General features: G+C 35.2%; 1 protein-coding gene across 4 annotated transcripts in view; it reads right to left on the bottom strand.

Moving 5' to 3' along the window:
* RALGPS1 (Ral GEF with PH domain and SH3 binding motif 1) overlaps positions 1–25791 on the bottom strand; it is a 662857-nt gene that overhangs the window by 404673 nt on the left and 232393 nt on the right. For all 4 annotated transcript variants that reach the window (XM_056812171.1, XM_007474667.3, XM_056812172.1 and 1 more), the window contains 2 exons: positions 19844–19933; positions 9195–9287 (listed from right to left, as the gene is read on the bottom strand). In XM_056812171.1, coding sequence (XP_056668149.1) covers positions 9195–9287; positions 19844–19933 — 183 coding nt within the window. The remainder of the gene's footprint in view (positions 1–9194; positions 9288–19843; positions 19934–25791) is intronic.

Here is a 25791-nt window from a genome sequence, read left to right as displayed (position 1 = left end):
AAGCCTCAGAAGCTACCTAGTCCAATCTCACTTTAAAGATAAAGAAGTTAGACCGAGGGAGTTTAAATGACTCTCTTTTGTAAAAAATTAATTTTTATTTTGTTTTATTTTTTCAACTAATAAGCATTTATTTTATTTTCTTCCCAATGGAAAAAAAAAGAAAAAAGAAAACTCTTGTAACAGAAATGAATAATCAAACAAGATAAACTTTCCCACTAGTCATGCTCCAGGGAACAGCACTGATTAAGGCACAATATTTCATTAAATTAATATACCATAATTTACTCAGTCATTTTCCACAAATGATTGACACTCTCCTACTTTTTAATTCTTTGCTATAACAAAAGGAGCTGCTGTAAGTATAATTGTATGTACTTTTAGTCTCTTTTTTTTTAAGACTAAGAGAATTTTTTTATCTCATTAAAGATATAGACCCAGTCCTAGGTCAAAGGGTCTGAATAATATGCACAATTCCAAATTTCTTTTCTAGAACTAGATCAAGTAACAGCTCCACATAGTAGTACATTAATGTGCCTGGGTTAAGTCAGTCCCTCTAATGTTTATCATTTTCCTTTGTCACTTTTTTCCTCAAAATTGAACCTCAAAATCGGTAGAGGTAGAATCTCAAAATTGCTTACATTTGCATTTCTTTTAATAGTCATTTGGAATGTTTTTCACATGATTGCTGATAGCTTGAGTTGCATCCTTGGAAAACTATCTCCATCCTTTGACCGTTTATCAATTGAGGAATGGCTCTTATCTTTTTAAATTTGAAATTCCTTATCTATCTTGTAAAATTAGACATTAGTCAATGAAATTTATAACAAAGATTTTTTTTGCTTCTGATTTTAGCAGCATTGGTTTTGTTTGGGTAAAAACATAAATTTTTTTGTAATCAAAATAATCTCTTTTGGCCTTTATTACCATTTTGTAATCTAAACTTCCTTAGCACTTCTAAAAATCTACGCAGGAGCCTCTGAGCCTCATGGCTATAGTCTGTGGGCTCCAGAAGAGTAAAGATCAGCTCAGTGTCTGCTCAGATGTCAAGCACCCTAATATCAAGCCCATTCCAGTCCTTCATCAGCAGTATAACCCAGAGGGTGAGGGTGGTGGGGGAGGGACCCTGCTGCACAGTAAACATCAGCCTTGCAGCCCATGAGGAAACCTCCCATTTGTATAATTTCAAATATAATCACTTTGGAATGATGTCTCCAACCTGTAAGCACCACTTTATCCAGGACACACGTGTCTATGAGTGATCCTCCAACCTAGGGCCCAGCTTCCAACAGAAAGACTTATGCAGGTGGAAGGAATAAATGCTGATTATGCCTTCATGCAGAGAGAACTATAACCACTGGTAGGAGGACTACAGATACTACACTTCAAGAGAACTGGCACAAAGGTTGGAATTTGACTCTGGGGATTAACTAGTACCCATGTAAGGCTGTCTAACATCCTTTCACTTTTTACTCCCCAACACCAGCCTCCTTGGTGAGAACATTTGGAATCACTCCTACAAGGCCAAGGCAATGGTAGACATATGCTTTTGACTTGGCCCGGGGAGAGCTCAAAGAAGCCCTTTGCAGTTGGGGGCCAGTTGACTTTGATGCTGCTATTGCTTCTCTGAGGCTGACTCCTTTTAGGATCAACATCCAACAAACCTACACCTAAAACCACAGTTTTGATTCACTCCCACTCTTGACCCCAGCTTCCTTCCTGATAAAGCCTAGATCTCCTGGGATCCTGGTTTCCTAATCTGGATTCTCCTCTTCAACTTAAATGTTCTAGCCTAACCTGCCCACTTTGGATTTATAGACCCAAAAAGCCCCTACAGAGGCCAGGGAGGGAATATCTTCCCTTTTCTCCACTCTTCATTAGTTCTAACTCTAGTCTTTCTTCCATGTCCTCCCTGCACACAGTATATTTCATCCCTCCTTCCTCTTATCTTTCTTTTAATTTCTGCCCTCTCCATAGCAAAATCTCCCTCACCTCTTGGAAGTAGGGTGTTTAATTCACAGTATTTTTATCCCCAGAACCTGGTCAATAACTCTCAAGGGTCTGTCTAGGACCCTCTTCAATTTTCCTTCTCTACTATTTCAATTGGTGATATTATTAGATCCTGTGGATTTGCTGATGATTCTCAAATCTACCTTTCTTGCCCCAAACTCTTTGCTGACTTCCAGTCTCCAGCTCCAAACTGTCTTTCAGACAACTTGAACTTGTCAGAACTCCAGTGGAACAATTGATTAGCACATGGTATTTATACAGACATCTTGAACTAAATGTAAATCAACCAGCCTCAAGTCTCTCCTCACTCTATTCCATCTTCCATTCAGTCATCAAAGTGATTTTCCTAAAGCACAGTTCTAATCATGTCACTCCCTCAATTTCAGTGGTTCCATACTGTTTCCAGGATCAAATACAAAGCCTTTTATAATTTAACCCCCTACCCTACCTTTCCAAACTTCTTACATTTTGCTTCCTGATTTTGTACTCTTTGTTTCATTAGCATGGTCTTCTCACTGTTCCACAACCAAGACACTCCATCTTTCTGCTCTGGGCATTTTCTCTGACTGTCTCTTGTGTCTGGAATGCTCTTCTTTCTCCTCTCTTCCTCCTCTCTGAATACATTGACCTCTTTGTCTTCCTTTTAAATCCCAACTAAAATCCTACTTTTGACAGGAAGCCTTCCCCAACCTCTCTCAGTTCCATTGCCTTCCCACTGTTAATTATTTCCTATTTCTCCTACATAGATTATTTTGTATATATTTGTTTGCATGTTATCTCACTCATTACACTATAAGGTCTTTGAGGGTAGAAACTGTCTTATTTTTCTTTTTTCATCTCCAAGCACTTAGCACAGTGCCCCACATATAGGAGGTACTTAAAGTTTATTGACCTGTCTTCTGGGATCCTCTGTATCCCTCATTCATTCATGAACTCTTTTATAGATCTGACAGGTAATTTCTTTCTTACTTCTGAATTTGTGATATGATCTTTCATGTCTAAGTCATATATCCATTCATCGATTTAAACCTACTTTCTGCCAGACAGCTTTTCAGTCTTCTTAGTATTGGGGGAGTTTAGTAGGATTGTTTTTTGCTTTGTTTTGTTTCCCAAATAATGTGTCCTTATTCTAGTAACTAAGATTTTAGGTGATTTTCCAAATCATAAGCTTCAGAAGCAGGACATGAATCCAAAACCAGTGACCCCAGGGCCAGAATTCTCTCACACTGTACCATTCTTCATTGCTGAAATCGAGGAAAGTTCTATCTACTGTATCTCCCCTCCTTTCTACTTCTATTTGCAAATTTGTTAACCTTTTCAAAAAAGAAACCAGTACAACCTCTGGAAGAGGCCAAGCTGACTCTATCTGTTATCAAATATATCTCTTTAATAATATATTCTAGAATGATCAACTTTAAAGACTAAACTATTATTAGCAAAACAAGATTCCAAGGAAACCTCAAGGGACCCTTGATAAAAAATACTGGCTAAAGCCAAAGAAGGAACTGTTGGAATCTGAATATAGATCACAGCATGCCATTTCTCACTTTATTTCCTTCATGATTTTTTTTTTATTGCATGTGTTGATATGTCTCTTCTGTCATAGCTTGGGTAATATAGAAATATATATTGCATGAAAGCACTGGTATAACCTACATCAGACTATTTGCTGCCTCGGAGAGGGATGGGGAAAGGGAGGAAAAGAGAATATGAAATGCAAAATGTCATAAAGCAATTGTAAAAAATTGTTTCTATGTGTAATTAAAACATTTGGAAATTAAACTATATAATATACATAGCCCTGAAATCAAGCATATTGACCTATAATTTGCAGACACAATTCCTTTCCCTTTTTTGAGAATTGGAATATTTGCCCTTTTCCAGTCCTGCAAATCCTTCTCACATTCTCTGTGATTTTTCAGATTTATGCTGATTTTGATTATGTGGCTCAGCAATGTCATATGCCAGTTCTTTTATTTCCCCCAAGATGCATTTTATTTGGGCCAAGTGACCTGGAATTCGTCAAGGACAGCTAAACGCTCTCCTCATTTCTACTGGGGTAGCAAGCCCCTATTAACAACTTTTGTTTTTGTTCTTTCTAGTCCAAAGGACTTTCTCCTTGGAATAGAAAATAAAAATAAAATAATAATTGAGCAGCTGTTCTTTCTCTCTCATCAATTATCATCCACTCTAAACAGCAGTACTGTCTCTTCTTTGATCTTTTTCTTTCACTAATGTAGCTTAAAAAAACAAACAACTTTTTGTTATCCTTAGCTTATTTGCCAGTCTGAGCTCATAATGAGCTTCAGCACTTCTGATATTATTCTTACAGGATCATGCCACAATTTTGTATTCATCTTTTCTTACTTACCCTTGCTTCCTTCTTTAGTACATATACGTAGTTTTTTATTTTAACATTTTTTCCAGTTAAATGAAATAACAAATTTCCACACAAGTTTTCCTTTTATATGATCAAATCTCTCCCTCACTCCCTTTCCTTCCCTTTCCAAGGCTGGCAGGTAATTCAATCTGGGTTATGCATGTTTAGTACATATATTTTTAAAATATTAATTGATTGATAAATTATCTGTAAATCCACATTGGTTTCTTCAGACAACTTTTATTTTTTTCCTTTTCATTAGAAATGTTTCCTTTAGTGTTTTCAAAATTTTATTCTTGAAATCTTTCCATCTTTCTTGGCCTGAGCTGACTTCTGTAGAATTTAGACCCATAGGATCCTATTTATTCTTCTTCCAAACGCTTTGAAATCTGTTCCTCTCAAATCTAAGACTGCTGTCAAACTACCCATCTTTTCTCACTTCTGACATAAACTTTAAGAAGTAACAGTAACTTCCCCCAAACAATCCCATCATTTTCCCCCACCAACCAGCTCCTCTCTATGAGAAATTATCATTGTTGTTACTACTATTGACATTGATAATAATAATTGGCATTTATATAGCCCTGTATGGTTTAAAAATCATCTTAAATAAATAATCTCATTTGTTCCTTACAACAACCTTTCAAGGTTAGGTATTATTATAATTCTCCCTCTTACAGCTGAGAAAACAGTCTCACAGAGATAAAGTAACTTGCCCAGTATCACAGAGTCAGACAATTGCATTTTTAAATGCTTATTTTCTGTCTTTGTAATAATTCTAAGACATAAGGGCAAGAGCTATGCAACCAAAATTTAGTGACTTGCCCAAGGTCCAGAGCTAGGAAGTATCTGAGACCAGACCAAAACTTAGGTCCTCCTGACTACAGGCTTGGTGCTTTATTCACTGTGCCATCTAGCTTCCCGGCTGCCGCAGTCAACTATATTTTTTATTAGGTGCCAAGCATTGCCATAAACACTGTGATAAATAAGTGTCTGAGGCACATAGATCTTCCTAATCCTATTCCACTCCTCTATTGATGGTGTTGCCTCCTATTGGATGCTCCACCTTTTGAAGGATGAAACAAACTGGCATTAAGGAAAGTCAAGAAATCAATAGTGGCTCTGCTTTGTCTTGATATCTATATAATTGAAATCTCCTCTAACTATGATATCGTGCTTCATCAGTAATAGATCATATGCTAGATTCAGCTCAGAACTGCTCAGCTATTTCCTCTTTCTTTCTGGGTGGTAAATAGTATAATATAGCATAGTATAATCTAATGACAAAGTCACTTCTCCCTCATTGATCTTCACCCAAATTCTCTTTACTATGCTTCTCTCTTCTGGTTCCTGTATTTCTGCCTCTGAATATGTCTCCATAATATACAAAGCTGCCCTGCCCTCTCTCCCTTTGACCTACTCTTTCAGAAACATATTCTAGTCTTGGGTTCCAGTCCACCCAGCCTCAGTGATACCTATCAAATTGGCTTCCTTGTATTATAATGAACTCTTGTTCACCTTGCTTGTCATATACACTTTGTGCATTTGGGTATAGACATTTGAGGTTATGAGTCTTGATAAATACCTCCTGTGTGCCATACACTGGGAGTTACTCAATGGCTATGTTTACCCCCTTATTGTGGTTTCTTTTTTTGTTTCAGTGGAAAAGACACTAGATCACTTATCCGAAAGATAAGGGTTTATATCATAGTTCAGTTGATTACTAGCTATGTAGCCACAAACAAATCATTTTCCCTCTCTGGTTTTCATTTTTAAGGAAATTATAAAATAAGAGATTTTTATTAGATGATCTTTAATGATTCTTCCAAATCTCATATCGTACCACTTAGACTGGCTTCGAAGAATCTGGAGCTATGCTCAACAAGTCATTACAATGTACATGCCCTTTGACTTTGTTAGACCACTACTAGATCTACATTCTAATGAGATCAAAGAAAAAGAGAAAGGTTATTTATAGCAGTTCTCTTTGTGGTGGCAAAGAACTGGAAATTCAAGAGATGGCCATCAACTGAGAAATGGTTAAACAAATTGTGGTAAAAGATTGTGATGGAATATTACTGCACCGTAAGAAACTTTGAGCAGTTTAGTTTTTTAAAAAAGAAATACACAAGATAATAAAGAGTGAAACAAGTAGAACCAAGAAAACATTATATACAGCTACAAATGTACTATTTGAAGAATAACTTATAAATGTTCACCTTGGGAGGATAAACTGAAAAATGGTTACACAAAAGACATAATCTATATATACACGTATCTATTTGCCAGATGACGCCTTCTATGGTGTGGAAGAGGAGGGAGAGGCTGAGATACCTGGAAATTAATTGTATTAATGAAAAAATTATTAAACAAAATGTAAAAATAATAAAATTAGAATCTAAGGGAGTGCCCATTAATAGGGGAATGGCTGGAAAAAAAGAGTATGGTGTATGAAGGCAATAGAATATCATACTATAAGAAATGAGGAAAAGGACAGTTCCAGGGAAACTAGGGAAGATTTCTATGAACTGATGCAGGTAGAATGAGCAGAATCAGCACAATTTATATAATAACAACATTGTATGAGAAAAACAACATTAAGAAACTTAACCACTCTGATCAATGCAATGACGAACAACAGTTCCAAAGGACTAGTACTACTCACATTCTCTTGACAACAGACTGGTGCTGGACCCAGGCATGGACTTAGATACACACTTTTGTACATGACCGATATAAGAATTTTTTTCTGCTTGACTGAATATTTGTTACAAGGACTTTAAAATTTTTTTTCAGTTTGGTGTGGAACTTAGTATTCCCCCCCTCCAAAAAAAGAGAGAGAAGATAGTCATTAAATAATTGTAACTGTGCAGAAAAGAACAGAAGGAAGGCTAGAAAGAAATACAAACAGGATAGTTTTGATAGTAATAATGTTGAATTTATCATATCCTTAAAAGGGAAAGTAAGCTGTACATAACAGATTTACAGTTTCAGGTATAATTCCCTTTTTCTGTTCTACATTGTATGTGGAAATGCCAGTTTTGTGTTATATTGAATAAGTTCAAAATTAAAACAAAGAGAAAAAGAAAAATTGCAGAGATGGGTGGCAAGATTATAACTGGTTCATTCTGACCATAAAATGATAAAAATTATCTTTCCCTATTCCTAGTGCTATGCTAAATTATTATGTGGGATGAAGAAGATTTTAGGAGCTTTAAAATCTGTTCATAATGGAACAACACTTATTGCAGTTTCAATTACATAACCAAGCCTCTCCAGTTCTAAGTTCTTGTTCTTCTACCTCTCCTTAACATTATCCCTCCTAAATCTTCTCTTTGCTCTCATTATGACGTGTTCTTGTAATCATCTTTGATTCTCCTCTTTCCCTCTGCCTCACCCACTCTCCATCTCCCAATAATTTGCAGCCCTGTCAACTCTACATTGGCAGAATGTCACTTGTTGACACCCTGTTCCCTACTCACACATTCTAGATTAGGCTCTCATCATTTCTCCCCCTGGACTATTTTAACAACCATTTATTTACTCTACTTATTTCCATTCTTGCTCTTCTTCAAAATTCATTCTTTATGTAGCTGCCACAGTAAAATACCTAATGAATATATCTGACTATGATATCCCCCATCCACAAGACAATCAGTAGGTCTTTGTCATCTATATCGTAACACAAAAGTTCATGGTCATGACATATTCCAATTCTGTCCTACCTTTTCCCAGTACCCTTCCTTCTTGTCAAACCAAGCTATGGATTTTTCCTAGATCTTATAGTGCCCTCTTACCTCTAAGAATTCACATGGTCTATCTGTTATGACTAGAATATACTCTATCCACATTTCTTTCTACTGATATCTATCTTTTCTTTCAGGATCATGGTTCATTGTCATCTCCTTATTAAAGCCTTCCCAGATGTCTGCACCCATACCTATAAATACTTCCCAGATGAAAATTACATTGCAAACTTCAAATATTCCTAGACTCCAAATTTCCCACTTGAGTTTTCTTTGACCTTTTCTTTGACATTCTCTGTCTCTATCTCTTAGACTTCTGCCTCATATCTCACTCAATTGTGTACATGGCATACTCTTCCTCTTTGGTATATAAGCTTCCTGAAGGTAAGGCATGTGTTTATTTTCATCTTTGTGTCCCTTTCCCAGTCATTACTATAGGACCTCATACACAGAAAGCACTTAAATAATGGTGGGATTAAATTATTCATTTGAGTCCAACTGTCTTTTATGCTATATACAATGTTTAACCATTGGACTACCTGCACAAAAGTCCACCTTTTTCTTCTTTAATATCATAGATTTCTTTGAAAGAATTCTTGAAAACATATACAGGGTCCTTATAAAGTTGCCGATCATAAGCCTTCTAGGTTTTTGAAAAGTAACTCAGTTCTCTAGGCTCCTAGATTCACATAAATCATGGGGAAATTAACATTTCTCTCAATAGAGCAGTAATCAATAATCAGATATTCATTTCCAGGAAAATCATGGAGCCCAGAATGTTAGAGCCAGAAGTACTTTAAATCATAAAATAGCAAAACAAAAACAAAGAATGTTAAATCTGAATCTTAAAACAAGGGGAAAAAACAGGCCAGGATCTTAACACACAGACGGTTAGAGCTGGAAAGAACCTTGGAACGTAGTATGTCAGAGTTGGAGGGGCTAGAGAAGTTAAATAACTTTCCCAAGGTCACAAAAAAGTTCTTCTCTTACTTTGTGATTATTGAGTAAAGAGTAGTCATTTTTAACCCCCCCCCAAAGAAACGAAAATAAGATTAACTTACAGCCCATGTTTTTGTCAGTCTGAAAATGGGTGCACTTTGTAATGCTGATACCACAGACATGAGAGAATGAAGATTGTTGAGCTCCAGAAGTTTCTGAAAAAACATAAAACAAGTTATTTCTTTTTCGCTAAAGCAACAAAACTAAAAATGTTGTATCTCCTAATAAAATACTGCCAAAGTCTTTTCCCCAAAAGTCAAATTTTCAGTTAGAATGAACAAAAACTCAGAGTATGTATTTCCAGTAAATCCACACACACAAAAAACAACCCATTACCCTAAATTACTGCAAAATAAGCTAGTATCACCATATTTTACAATGTCATAAGCTAATGATTCAATGTACTGCTCAGAAGTCCATTTTTCCTAAGAAGAATACAGCTAAATTCTTATAATCCCCTTATGTTTTCCTTTTAAACAAGTTTGAACAGTGTGAATTTTGAAACAAATATCCTCATTATGCCAAAAATATTAACATACATTGTCTCTGATTACCAAAACATTCAGTAAATGATAGGAATGCCTAAGGAAACATTTTATTAAAATGTAGTAACATGTTTCAGCTGACAACACAATACCCCGTTTCACTAATAGTTTTACCATATTCCTTTTTGCCATGTCCAAGCCTACAAAATATACAGAGTATATTTTGGATTCATTTCAATATTAGATAAATTTTTTACTCTGATGTGAAAACTGTGTCAAACTTAGTATAATACCCAAGCTGAAAAATTCAGAGGTATAACATAATCTTTCTAGTTATCAAAATCGTGAAGCTAAATTAATTTCAGTATTTCAAGTGTACATTATTTTATGACTGTGGATATTTCCTTCACTGCCATGAATTGAAGTTCAGTCTTAGAGAGTTGCTATTGCCAAAGAATTAGAAACATCCATCCATCAATTGGGGAATGACTAAACAAGATGTGATATATGATTATAATGAAATACTATTATTCCATAAGAAATGACAACAGGATGATTTCAGAAAAACCTGAGAAGACTTATATGAACTGATGCAAAATGAAGTTGGAATAACCAAGAGACCACCATACATAGTAACAACAATATTGTACAACAATCAACTATAAATGACTTATTGTCAGCAATATAAAGTTTCAAAACAACCCCAAGACTGGATAGAAATTGCTGTCCATTGCCATAGAAGGAATACAAGTCAGAATACAAAACAAAGCACACCATTTTCCACTTTATTTCTATCATGAGTTTCTTCTTTCTCTGTATGATGTGTCTTCTTTCACAACATGATGAAGATGGAAATATGTATTGCATAATAGCATATGTATAATCTATATTAGATTACTTTCTATCTTGGGGAGGAAGGGAAGGAGGAAGAGAATTTGGACTACAAAATGTCAGAAAACAAATGTTTAAAATTGTTCCTAAATGTAATTGGGAATAAAATAATATAATAATAAAAAAGAGAGTTGTTATTGCCAAAAGGCAAAAAATCCTCCCTTGGTGGCCATTCTCCTAGTAATAAGCTTCTAGACACTGAGCTAGGTGGGGAGGCTGTAAAGGAGGTATGAGAAGGGAGCACATTTCAAATATAGGGAGTAGCCCAGAATAAAACATGGAAGTGGGAGCCAAAATGTTAATTCTGGGGGGCAAATAAGCAAGTTTAGCACATGTCTAGAATGTATGAAGGGGTCTCAAAATGTTCAGTAAGATTGGAAAATTAGTCTGGAATTAGATTGTGAAAGACTTTAAGTGACAACCTAATAAGTATGTACCTTGTCCAAGGAGCAATAGGGAGACATTCGCATTTCTTTATAAAAGAATTAACATGGTTAGACTTGTGCTTCAGGAAGATGATTTTGGCAGTCTGTGGCAGATGAGTTAAAGAAGATGGAGATTTTATTTACTATTATCAAGTTAATGTTTTAGGAAAATATACCCAGAAATTCCTTGGAATGGTTCTATCTTAATAAACTAGAATTAGATAAGGTTGCCTACAAACAAGTCAGCATGGATATTGGTCTAGCGCCAGCATTGTCTACCAGAATCCCACTAGCACTTTTGTATACAACATGTGAATGCCTTCCCCACTCCTCTCCACTCATTCAAATCCTTACTCATCCTCAAAGGCCCAACTCAAGTCCCAACTCCTCAGCTCACATTGATCTATCTCATTTCTGAATGCCTAAAGTATTAACTATGCCATAGAATAAATATAGCATTTCTTTGTATCCTGGTATTTTATTGTTCCCTAATTGTTTCTTCTGTGTAAGCCTTGAAGAATATCTATTAAATGAATAAGGTTTTGGGTATCTATAGCCTGTATCTGAATAGTTCTATCTTTTGCTCTGTATTTTATATGAGAATCTTTTTTTTTTAATTTTATATGAGAATCTTCTGACTTATAACAATCATTTAAGTGGCATCAATTACTTCCACTAATGATCTCCCAGAGATATTAAAAGAAAGTGCTTGGCCAGGACACTGCTGATGGACTTATGTAAAAGAATGCTATCCACATTGAGAGAAAGAACTATGGGAGTAGAAATGCAAAAGCAAAACATAACATCACTTATCACATGTATATATGGGTATGTGATTGGGGGTCTAAGTTTTTAAAAAATAGCTCTATAGCAAAAATGAATAATAAGGAAATAGATATCAAGTGACAACATTTGTACAACCCAGTGGAATTGCTTGTCAGCTCTGGAAGGGGGGAAGAAAGGGGAGGGAAGAATATGAATCATGTAAACATGTAAAAATATTCTAAAATAAAGAAATAAATAAAATCTTAAAAAATAAAAGAAAGTGCTTGGTAAACCTCTTAAAACTTTATTTTTGTAAGCCATAAAAATGGGAGCTATTAACATCTAATTTTTCTCATGTTTTTCAAATAGATTTCAGATAGTAATTATTTTGAGGCAAATCATTTTCCTTTTATCATCCTCTTATTTTTTATTCAATTCTTGTACCATTGTTATCTCATTATTACTGCTATTATTATTATCTTATTCTCATATTTTCTGACAAAGCTCAGATAGAAATGGTACAAATTGTAGTTGCTCTGCTACCATTGTTAGTTTATATTTAATTTAATTTATATTTAATATTGTTCAAGTGGATAACATTTTTAAATACTTAAGTGTATTTATAAACACTTTTTAAAAAAATTAGAGTATTAGAATATAAGTTCGTCTCCTGTAGAATCACTGAAAACATTTTAGCAACAACTTTAATAATAAACTGGATATTAAGAATGACACACACTTCTCATCTTCTTCCTATATGGTTTTAATTTTTTCTACTAGATCTATTTTGAAAATTTCTATTATATGTCATTTAGAAATTATGAGGTTTTGTTAAGATGACATCTGTTAAAAACATTGTACTTATATTTGTATGAATCAATATTAAGCTCAGGCAGATGAAGGCAACTATACTGACCAAAATGGTGCTCTAGTTCTAGTACAATTTATTTCATTCTCAAGGATATTTTGTGGATTTTGAATGTATAGTACAGGAAACTCTTATCTTAGTTTATAAAAATTAAAAATATTAGTTAATAAAAGAATAGCAGCTATATATAAAGGACTATGAGAATTATACAACTATATAATTTTAGCTACCCAGCTGTGTCTTTCTAGGTTTCTGGTAAATGCAAAATCTTTGCAATCTACAGCTGTAGTATACATAATTTCATTTCATGATCTGCACTGATCAATAAATTTAGGAAATTTAAGGATAATCTTTATGGATTTTTAGTGGGAATGGCCTGATCCTAAATTACCATCACATATATCCCTTCCATTTCTATAAATGAATCCACATGACCCAGCCCTTTGTTAGATGTTTCATCTAAAAACGAAGTTGAATTCATTCATATGAATTAGACCAAGTAATATATTTTTATTGAATTCATGTAGATTTTATCATTGTAGTGCCTATTGATTCCATTATTGGATCTTAACTGCTTCATAATCTCTATCCAGAGATAAGTTAATAGGGTAATGTAGGGTAATAGGGTAAATAAGTCATAGGGTAGTCCTAATAGATTTGGTGGTAAATAACCAGCTTCATGCTTTAATATTTATGGAGAGATGTCTGATTGATCCAAAAGTATTTCTTTACATTTTTATATGTTTTTCATGTTCTTTGACAACATCTATCATTTCTCTTCTCCTTTAAATTGAGGAAGTGATAATCTTTCTGTAGATGCCATAGGGTAATCAGCCCTGTGTTTCATTAACATTTTATAAGTTTTTGGTTGGATACCTTCTAGATCAAGGGTTATTAACCTGGTGTCTCAGAACTTTAAGATAGATAGATAGATAGATAGATAGATAGATAGATAGATAGATAGATAGATAGATAGATAGATAATTGTATTTCCTTATAATCGAATTCATTATATCTTGTGCATTTCAAAACATTATTCTGAGGAGTTCATAAGCTTCATCAGCATGCCAAAAGATTAATAAACTCTATTGTAGATCAATTTTTTTTTATCAAGTCTTCTCAAGCCCAAAGTATATGGTAAGAATGGCATAGCATAAGTATTGTGTTCCTCCAATTAAGCTTTGACTTCAGGATTCCAATCAGTCTCTTAACATACAAAGCTTCAACTTTCTACTTATAGTTATATGTTCTTTGAGCCTTGCCTGAAAAAGGCCAAAGTGTTTATAATAATAATTGCCTTCACTCACTGCTTCAGTTTGACCTCCAGATTCAAGCTCAAACCCTTTAGTCTCTTTTCTGCCTTAGCACATATTATGAATTATATAATTATTAAACCTGAGGGACAAGTGAAAAAAGGTTTCAAAGAGAGAAAATGGTTGTTCAATATGGTTTTCAGTGAAGCCAAGTGTCTTGATGGTTTTGGAGCAACTTTCTCTTTGATTTGAAAGTAACACTTAGGTCTATTCAAAATTGATGATAATAGATTTAAGACAAAGTAAAAACAATAGCTGCTTTTAACTGTCTACTGGGGAAGATGCTATATTTTATATCAATAGAATGACAACTGATATCATTGTGCTTGCAGTATATTTTCTATAGAGAATAGTTTTTATGTGGACATCAATTACTTTATGATTCTCACTATTCTTGTATCTATTTTAAAGACTGCCAGTCCGTAAATCAAAGATTTTTCAATAATCAATAAAGGTATTATAAATGTTATAAAGCTTTTTTTAATTGAAAAAAATTTATTTAATTAATTAATTTTGAAGTTCTTCCATGATTACATGATACATGTTCTTTCCCTACCCTCTTCCCCATAGCGAATGCACAATTCCACTGGGTTTTATATGTATCATTGGTCAAGACCTATTTCCATATTACTGATAATTGCACTAGGGTGATTGCTTAGAGTCTACATCCCCAATTATATTCCCATCAACTCATGTGATCAAACAGTTGTTTTTCTTCTGTATTTCTACTCCCACAGTTCTTCCTCTGAGTGTGGATAGCGTTCTTTCTCATAAGTCCCTCAGAATTGTCCTGGATCATTGCATTACTGCTAGAGAAGTCCATTACATTCGATTGTGCCACAGTGTATCAGTCTCTGTGTACAATGTTCTCCTGGTTCTGCTCCTCTCACTCTGCATCAATTCCTGGAGGTCATTCCAATTCACATGGAATTCCTACAGTTCATGATTTCTTTGAGCACAATAGTATTCCATCACCAACAGATACTATAATTTTCTCAGCCATTCCCCAATTGAAGGACTTCCCCTAATTTTCCAATTTTTTCCACCACAAAAAGCACAGCTATAAATATTTTTGTACAAGTCTTTTACACTATGATCTCTCTGAGGTATAAAACCAGCAGTGGTATGGCTGGATCAAAGGGAAGGCAATCTTTTAATGCCCTTTGGGCATAGTTCCAAATTGACATGCAGCATGGTTGGATCAATTCACAACTTCACCAGCAATGCATTAATGTGCCAATTTTGCCATATCCCCTCCATTTATTACTTTCCTTTGCTGTCATGTTAGCTAATTTTCTAGGTGAGAGGTGGTACCTTAGAGTTGTTTTAATTTGCATTTCTCTAATTATAAGAGATTTAGAACACTTTTTCATGTGCTTATTGATAGTTTTGATTTCTTTATCTGAAAATTGCCTATTCATTTTCCTTGCCCATTTATCAATTGGGGAATGGCTTGCTTTTTTTGGACAATTGATTTTATATATATGTATATATATATATATATATATATTATATATTTGAGTAATTAGACCTTTGTCAGAGGTTTTTGTTATAAATTTTTTCCCAATTTGTTGCTTCCCTTCTAATTTTGGTTGCATTGGTTTTGTTTCTACAAAACATTTCTAATTTAATGCAATCAAAATTATTTATTTTACATTTGGTAATTTTTTTCTACCTCTTGCTTGGTCTTAAAATCTTTCCTTTCCCAAAGATCTGACAAGTATACTAATCTATGTTCACCTAATTTACTTATAGTTTCCTTCTTTATATTTAAGTCATTCATCCATTCTGAATTTATCTTCATATAGGGTGTGAGATGTTGATCTAAACCCAATCTCTCTCAAACTGTTTTCCAATTTTCCCAGCAGTTTTTGTCAAATAGTGGATATTTGTCCCAAAAGTTAGGACCATATGAGCTTACTGAGTTCTGGCTTTGCCTTTTTTTGTATCCTCAGCCCTTAGCACACTTCTAACCACATAGTCAGAACTTAAGAAATATTAATTGCCATAAGCAAGTGTTTTTCTTCTCAAACTTTGATTTCAGGATGCCAGCAAGTCTCTTAACAAGTCTCTTAAAACATTGTACACAGAGACTAATACACTGTGGTATAATCGAACGTAATGGACTTCTCCATTAGTGGCGGTGTAATGTCCCTGAACAACTTACAGGGATCCAGGAGAAAAAAACACCATTCATAAGCAAAGGATAAACTATGGGAGTGGAAACACCGAGAAAAAGCAACTGCCTGAATACAGAGGTTGAGGGGACATGACAGAGGATAGACTCTAAATGAACACTCTAATGCAAATACTATCAACAAAGCAATGGGTTCAAATCAAGAAAACATTTAATGCCCAGTGGACTTACGCGTCGGCTATGGGGGGTGGGGGGTGGGAGGAAAAGAAAATGATCTATGTCTTTAACGAATAATGCTTGGAAATGATCAAATAAAATATATTTAAAAAAAAAAAAACAAGTCTCTTAAAAAGCTATAGCTTTTTCCTTGCTACCTTTATGCTGCATAAAAGTTGCCTGAAGGAAATGAAGATATTTGATTATATTAGGTTTATCTGTTTGCTCAATTTGGCTTTTCTAGAAACCCAAAGCTTTCCCTGTCTATCTTTTCTTGTCTTACACACACATACACACACACACACACACACACACACACACACACATGTAGGTATGGGTGTTTGTATCAGGTCCAAATAATATTTTTATATCATTACAGAAAGATTCCATAAGATGCAGGTATTTTCAAATGTTCTTCTGTGGATTCACCTAACTCTGTTTCATTCATATAAATCAAATGGCCAATAAGATGTTTTAATTCAACTCCTTCTTTAACTTGGAAGTCACACTTAATTTGTTGGTTTTTTTTTAAAGATGATAATTAGTTTAAGGCTAAATAGAACCATAATGCATTTTTCTGAGAAATGACATTTTTTTTTATCAATTTTCCTTGTTCTTATTTTGTTGGTAGTATTTTTTGAATAACAAAGTTTTCCACGTGGAATTAAAATACTCCAGCATTTTTACTAGACTTGGGTCTATTTTACATATTTATAGTATATTAACAAGCTATGAATTATAATTCAATGGATTGAGGGTCAGGCCTAGAAATGGGAGGTCCTAGGTTCACATCTAGCCTCAGATACTTCCTAGCTGCATGACCCTGAGCAAATCTCTTAACCCCCACTGTCTAGCCCTTATCACTCTTCTGCCTTGGAACCAATACACAGTTACATGAATTGATGCAAAGTGAAGTATGCAAAGCCAGGAAAACAAAATACGCAATGACAACATTAATGTAAAGAGAAAAAAATAACAATTATAAACTGTCTGCACTGAAAAATATACAAAATTATAAGGAATAAGGTTAACTCCAAAGAATAGATATGAGAAGATAACTCTCCTTATTCCTTGGCAGAGGCTGAAGGCCACAGCTATGAAACACAGCTTACAATATCAGTTTTTTTTCCCCTCATTCATTAATTTGTTTTGCTGTTTTTTTCTCTTCTTCCTCTTATTAAAAAATTATTTCCTATAAAGGAGGAGGAAAGAGAAGGATATAGCTAGATGATACAAAAAGAGAAGAAATGATTAAAATCCTTTTTAAAATGAACTTTTGAAAAAGTTAACATTTTATGAAATGAAGTCTAAAGCTTTATGATAGTCAATAAAAGCAAAATAAATATCATGATAGTTTCTTGTGGCTTATTCAATAAGTACTAAATCAATAATAAATTTCTCCTTATACCTCTAGGAATTTTTGGCACACAGCATTTCTTCTTAGCCAATATATTGCATTCCTGTGTTTATGGATTTTTAGAAGGAGATCAGTGAATGAATGCCTTGTATAAAAGTTATAACCACTAAGTTGGCCCATATTTGAAGGGGTCACTGGCATTCTCATCTTTTGATAATAGATATGTGATGCCTCTTGAGAGGTAAGAAAGGTGAGATCAGGTTTACCTCATAAAGGAAATTAGTACAGTTTTTCTTGCAATTCATATGCCATCATAAAGTTTTGAGTCAATAATAATTTATTTAATCCAGCTCCAATACTTCACAGTTGCAGAAAAGCCAGCATTTCAGTCATCTGCATTGCTTGAAGTGTTCTGTAATTCATTGTAGTAATGGTATTCAAGCTGTCTCTTTCTCATTTGATCCAACTGACTTTTCCATTGTGTTGGACTCCTTGACATCAGACATTTTTGTGCTTTGCACTTTTTTGATGCCTTGACCTCTTGATTTTGTTTTTACTTACTGATTAAAGGAATCTAGAATTTCTTATATCCTTTTGTTTTCTGGATTCTGTTCCACAAGTTTCATTTGTGTTATCTTTAATTGGGTGATAGGTCTTTCAAGTTTCCTACTGAGCATACAATTAGATATTGATGTCACCTTCAAACAAATTTACGAAGACATTCAGTAGGTCTCCAAAGTTGCTTCTGCCATGATCCTGTTGTACTAGTTAAGTATTCACTAACAATTCTACCTATCCTCCTATGACTTCTACCATGGAAAAAGCTTTTACATATGCTCTGATGAATAGGAGCTAAAATATTTGTACACTCTCCTTGGAATATTGTAGGGCAATGAATTAATTAATGGTAGTTACAGCAAATGTCAATTTTGTGAAATGCTGTGTTTTGGTAAAGTTTGTCTGCTAACTGATGTCATGCAGTCAAACTCAAGATTGCTTTTCACAATTCCAGTCAAAGTCTGTTCATCTCCTTTTCAAAAATCATTTAAGAGACAGTATTGTTCTTTTTAAAAAATCATTTGCATCATTATCAGATATAATTTCTACATTTTCCATTAAGTGAATATTTTCAGTTGCTCAGGTTCTTCAACCTTTCTCTCTACAGACTGGAGTAGCTCTTTAATTTCATTTCTTATTTCAATTTATCTTGGATTGGAGACAGGGTTTTTCTTATTATTGCCCTGAAATGGTCAGCAAAACATTATTAGATAGCATGAAATTGTGGATTCTATGGAAATCAATATGAAGTCCTTATCTATAATTGGTAGAATTTGTTTCCAATTTTGATAGGATAATAGGGCTGGTAGAAAACAAAAGTATTCATATCATCAGTCTATTTCATGTTCAATGTGGCTTGTCCACTGTAGTGAACATCACCATCTGGCCTAATTTTAGCAGCTAGGTTATTGGTATTTCTGCTCTGTTCTACTACATCTTGACATCTTATGGTTCCAGATCATGAAGAAGCACAACTCCCTGTGCTATTGTTATACTAAGTTTCTGCTAACTAAGAATCTTGGATGGCATTCCTCTACTGTGCCGCTCACCCATTATTATTATTATTAATTGTTATCATCAACATCACTATTACTTTTATTATAGAGGACTTCCCTCACAACAACCCTATGAGATAAATAGTACAAATATTAGCACACACATTTTACAAAGGAGAAAATTAAGACTGCAGAGAGATGAAGTATCTTTCCTGAAGTCACATAGTTTATAAGTATAGAGCCAGAACTCAATTCAACTCTTTTAGGTTCAAAACCTACTCGTCCTACTGCATCTGATGGTCACTAATGAATGTTTCTTGAATTTAGCTAAGTGGCAAAGAGGCATAGGAGGATAGAGGCATGGAGGGAAAATAAAGAGGTACCAGGAACCAATCAGAGATCATGCTGACCATAACAGACCTTCTGAATGAACATGACAGAATTCCTTTGCATATGTACTGCAGGGGCTATGTCAGTGTTTTTCATGGATCCATGAGGTAACAACAGACTCTCAGCCATGCAATCTGAGGTTCAGTCATCAAGGATGTCAGGGTACAGCAGAAACTTCTAGAGGTCAGAAACCAGAGAAACTCAAAGCTACAACCATAGCACTCATCAAAGTGAAAACCAATGCAAACTGAACCAAGTCCCTGAGTCTGAGTGGAGAAATGATAATAATGCTACAGGAAGTACTAACTTACCTTTGCTATCTTCACAAAATGGCTCAGGATTTCCGCCCTTATTTTTAAAGTCTGTGCTGTCAGAATCTCCCGCACAACCCAAAAGCTGACCTGGAGAGTGAAACACAAACAGCAAAGGTTCACAGTATGGAAGTCATCACAGAAGATTCACTGGATGAATATTATGAATGCCTGTTTAAGGTAAAAGTAGAACTACTAAGTAGAAACTACCCCAGAGGTCCCTTTCAACTCTGAGATCATATGTTTACATAATCTATTAGAGTTATAAGAGATCAATGTTAGAATGTAGAATGTTAAAGCTAGAATAGATATTCTAATATCTAATGGAATGTGAGAGCTCAGAGGGACTTTAGAATTGGTTTTTCTAAACCATTGGGTTTAGAAGGAACTTTAGAACAGAGAATCTTAGAGTATAAAGTACAGAATTTTAGAACTGGGAGGATACTTTGAAAATAGAATGTTAGGGAAGGGAGAGAGGCTGGAATAATATCTAGATGGTGAAAAAAAACCCCAAAGAAATAAAATTCTATTTTTAATTTTAAAAATAGAATGTTAAAAATGAAAGGGACCCTAGAGATTATGTAGGACACCTTTCTCATTCTACAGATGAAGAAAACAGGAAGGTTAAATAATATTCATAATCACAAAGCTACTAAGAAGTGGTAGAGTTGAAAGAAAGGTTCACTGAACGGAATCCTGTTCTCTCAAAGTGTTTCTCTTTATAATGAACTTAAAATGTCTCCTGGTAACTTATCTACATTAGTCCTAGTTCTGTCCTCCTCCCTAACAGAACAAGTCTAATCTGTCTTCCACATGACAATAGGTAAATATATTAAAATAGACACCAAGCCTAAAATCTCTCCCACATCCAATCTATTCCTCATATCCTGAAATAGTAATAATCTTCTTCACTCCCTACTTTGAAGGTATCACTTTCCTGCTCAGAAATCCTCAGAATAAAATATAATTTTCTTTGCCAAGCATTCTAAGCCTTCTACACTCTAATTGCAACCTACTATCCCATTCTTATCTCTTGCTATCTCATCCACTATAAATCAAGGCTAAAAAAGGGATACAAACAGGAACCACCCACTAATCCCCAGTCCCTCAAAACCATGCCATGTTAAAATATAAAACATAAAACATAGAATAGAATTTTAGAATGATAAGAGATTTCAAAACCTGACTGGGGCAGGGTGAGGAGAGAAGGTAAATCATTCAGCTCTGGTAAATTGCCCAGAGGCTAAGCTTTGGGTGGTGAATAAATTAAAGCTTACCCAAGCTACTAAGGGAAAGGGAAGGAAATGACAATTTACATATCATCTACTACTTGCAAGGCATGATAAGTGCTTTACAAACCCCAACTCATTTAATTCTCTCAACAACCTTGGGATTAATCCCTATTTATTATTATCTCCATTTTACAATTAAGGACCTGAGGCAAACAGAAGTGACTAGCCCAGAATCATTAATCTATTAAGTGTGAGAGGTCAAATTTGAACTCAGATCTTAGTGGTTCCAGATCCAATACGCTAAGACTGTGCCTCTTAGCTGCTGGCTACTACATCTAGCTTACCCCAAATCATTCCTCATATTCCACCTAACTATCATCTAGGAAACCAGGGATCCTACTGCACCCCTTCCAAGAAAAGTGAATTTCTTAACCCAAGTATCAAGAAACTAACCCCCCCCCCAACACCCTTCTACTAGACTATCCTGACTAGTAGTATAGACTACTAGACTATCCTGATTGATATGCATGAATTTCCAAAAACTCACCTAGGCCATTATATGTGGTTGATACCAGACTGTACTTCACATTCCATCCAGCCATCCTTGAAGGAAGCAGGACCTCCTCATTCATTGTAAGAATTCTTGCTAGTTGCCCAGCCACCACAAACCTCAATGCCTTCTTTGCTACTGTGAAAGAATGTGACAATGATCCGCCCTAGGGCTAAACCATTATTGCCTGTGATTGCCCATATAAAAATCCCTTTTCCTGGCTCCCATTTTCCCCTTTGTGTGGTATTCCCCCTACCAGATTATAAATTTATAAAAACTCCATGAAGGCAGAGACAGCTTTTGTGAGTATCTATGATACCAAGCACAAGGTCTGGTATATAGCATGTAAGTAATCAATACTTATTCAATCCTACATTCATTCATAGATGGCTAGAACACAGAAGGTTAGCACTAGATCATACCTTAAAATAGATTAGAATAGTAGAACACAGAACACTTTAGAGCTCAAAAGAGACCTTAGACTATTAGAACATAGAAAACAATGTTAGAGTTGAAGAGACCTTCAAGAAAGAGAGCTGTTTTAAAATGTTATCTCTCGACCTTACTTACACCTAGCACACGGGCCAATATGGCACCAAAAGAAAGTGATAAATGTTGGAGGGGATGTGGCAAAATTGGGACACTAATGTATTGCTGGTGGAGTTGTGAAGTGATCTAACCATTCTGGAGGTCAATTTGGAATTATGCCCAAAGGGCGCTAAAAGACTGCCTGCCCTTTGATCCAGTCATAGCACTGCTGGGTCTATACCCCAAAGAGATAATAAGGAAAAAAACTTATACAAAAATATTCATAGCTGCTCTCTTTGTGGTGGCAAAAAAAAATTGGAAAATGAGGGGATGCCCTTCGATTGGGGAATGGCTGAACAAATTGTGGTATATGTTGGTGATGACATAATATTGTGCTCAAAGGAATAATAAAGTGGAGGAATTCCATGGGGACTGGAACAACCTCCAGGAATTGATGCAGAGTGAGAGGAGCAGAACCAGGAAAACATTGTACACAGAGACTGATACACTGGTACAATCGAATGTAATGGACTTCTCCATTAGTGGCAATGCAGTGACCCAGGACAATCCAGAGGGACTTATGAGAAAGAATGTTATCCACATCCAGAGAAAGAACTGTGGAAATACAAACATGAAGAAAAATGATCGATCACATGGTTCGATAAGAATATGATTAGGGTTTTGATGTTAAAAGAGCACTCTACTGCAAATATTAATAACATGGAAATAGGTTTTGAATAATGATACATGTATAACCCAGTGGAACTGCTTGTTAGCTCCAGGAGGAGTGAGGAAAAGGGGGGAATCATGTAACCATGGGAAAATATTCTTTTTTTTTTTTTTTTTTTAATATATTTTATTTGGTCATTTCCAAGCATTATTCGTTAAAGACATAGATCATTTTCTTTTCCTCCCCCCCACCCCCCATAGCCGACGCGTAAGTCCACTGGGCATTAGATGTTTTCTTGATTTGAACCCATTGCTTTGTTGATAGTATTTGCATTAGAGTGTTCATTTAGAGTCTATCCTCTGTCATGTCCCCTCAACCTCTGTATTCAGGCAGTTGCTTTTTCTCGGTGTTTCCACTCCCATAGTTTATCCTTTGCTTATGAATGGTGTTTTTTTTCTCCTGGATCCCTGCAAGTTGTTCAGGGACATTACACCGCCACTAATGGAGAAGTCCATTATGTTCGATTATACCACAGTGTATTAGTCTCTGTGTACAATGTTCTCCTGGTTCTGCTCCTCTCGCTCTGCATCACTTCCTGGAGGTTGTTCCAGTCTCCATGGAACTTCTCCACTTTATTATTCCTTTTAGCACAATAGTACTCCATCACCAACATATACCACAGTTTGTTCAGCCATTCCCCAATTGATGGGCATCCCCTCGTTTTCCAGTTTTGGGCCACCACAAAGAGCGCAGCTATGAATATTTTTGTACAAGTCTTTGTGTCCATTATCTCTTTGGGGTACAGACCCAGCAGTGCTATGGCTGGGTCAAAGGGTAGATATTCTTTTGTCGCCCTTTGGGCATAGTTCCAAATTGCCCTCCAGAATGGTTGGATCAATTCACAACTCCACCAGCAATGAATTAATGTCCCTACATTGCCACATCCCCTCCAGCATTCATTACTTTCCTTTGCTGTTATGTTAGCCAATCTGCTAGGTGTGAGGTGATACCTCAGAGTTGTTTTGATTTGCATCTCTCTGATTATAAGAGATGTAGAACACTTCTTCATGTGCTTGTTAATAGTTTTGATTTCTTTATCTGAGAACTGCCTATCCATTTCCCTTGCCCATTTATCAATTGGAGAATGGCTTGATTTTGTGTACAATTGATTTAGCTCTTTATAAATATGAGTAATTAAACCTTTGTCAGAGGTTTCTATGAAGATTTTTTCCCAATTTGTTGTTTCCCTTCTGATTTTAGTTATATTGGTTTTGTTTGTACAAAAGCTTTTTAGTTTGATGTAGTCAAAATTATTTATTTTACATTTTGTGATTCTTTCTATATCTTGCTTGGTTTTAAAGCCTTTCCCCTCCCAAAGGTCTGATATGTATACTATTCTGTGTTTACCCAATTTACTTATGGTTTCCTTCTTTATGTTTAAGTCACTCACCCATTTTGAATTTATCTTGGTGTAGGGTGTGAGGTGTTGATCTATTCCTAGTCTCTCCCACACTGTCTTCCAATTTTCCCAGCAGTTTTTATCGAATAGTGGATTTTTGTCCCAAAAGCTGGGATCTTTGGGTTTATCGTATACTGTCTTGCTGAGGTCGCTTTCCCCCAGTCTATTCCACTGATCTTCCTTTCTGTTTCTTAGCCAGTACCAAATTGTTTTGATGACTGCTGCTTTGTAATATAGTTTTAGGTCAGGGACTGCAAGGCCCCCATCATATGTGTTTTTTTTCATTATTTCCCTGGATATCCTTGATCTTTTGTTCTTCCAAATGAACTTTGTTATGGTTTTTTCTAAATCAGTGAAGAAGTATTTTGGTAGTTCAATGGGTATGGCACTAAATAGATAAATAAGTTTGGGTAGGATGGTCATTTTTATTATATTGGCTCGTCCTATCCATGAGCAGTTAATGTTTTTCCATTTGTTCAAGTCTAGTTTTAGTTGTGTGGCGAGTGTTTTGTAGTTGTGTTCATATAGTTCCTGTGTTTGTCTTGGGAGGTAGATTCCTAGGTATTTTATTTTGTCTAAGGTGATTTTGAATGGGATTTCTCTTTCTAGTTCTTGCTGCTGAGCTGTGTTGGAGATATATAGAAAAGCTGATGATTTATGTGGGTTTATTTTGTATCCTGCAACTTTGCTAAAGTTGTTGATTATTTCAATTAGCTTTTTGGTTGAATCTCTAGGATTCTTTAAGTAGACCATCATGTCATCCGCAAAGAGTGATAACTTGGTCTCCTCCTTGCCTATTTTGATGCCTTCAATTCCTTTATCTTCTCTAATTGCTACTGCTAGTGTTTCTAGTACAATGTCAAATAGTAGAGGTGATAATGGGCATCCTTGTTTCACTCCTGATCTTATTGGGAATGCATCTAGTTTATCCCCATTGCAGATGATATTAGCTGTTGGTTTTAGATATATACTGTTTATTATTTTTAGGAATGACCCTTCTATTCCTATGCTTTCTAGTGTTTTTAATAGGAATGGGTGTTGTATTTTATCAAAGGCTTTTTCTGCATCTATTGAAATAATCATGTGATTCTTGCTAGTTTGCTTGTTGATGTGGTCAATTATGTGGATGGTTTTCCTAATGTTGAACCAGCCCTGCATCCCTGGTATGAATCCTACTTGATCATGGTGAATGATCCTTCTGATCACTTGCTGGAGTCTTTTTGCTAGTATCCTATTTAAGATTTTTGCATCTATATTCATTAGGGAGATTGGCCTATAGTTTTCTTTCTCTGTTTTTGACCTGCCTGGTTTTGGAATCAGTACCATGTTTGTGTCGTAAAAGGAGTTTGGTAGAACTCCCTCTTTGCTTATTATGTCAAATAGTTTGTATAGTATTGGGATTAACTGTTCTCTGAATGTTTGATAGAATTCACAGGTGAATCCATCAGGCCCTGGGGACTTTTTCTTAGGAAGTTCTTTGATGGCTTGTTGGATTTCAATTTCTGATAT

The sequence above is a fragment of the Monodelphis domestica genome, chromosome 1, assembly GCF_027887165.1.
Source record: "Monodelphis domestica isolate mMonDom1 chromosome 1, mMonDom1.pri, whole genome shotgun sequence".
Taxonomy (NCBI): Eukaryota; Metazoa; Chordata; class Mammalia; order Didelphimorphia; family Didelphidae; genus Monodelphis; species Monodelphis domestica.
Note: the sequence above shows the minus strand (reverse complement) of the source record. Positions and strands in the feature narration are given on the sequence as shown.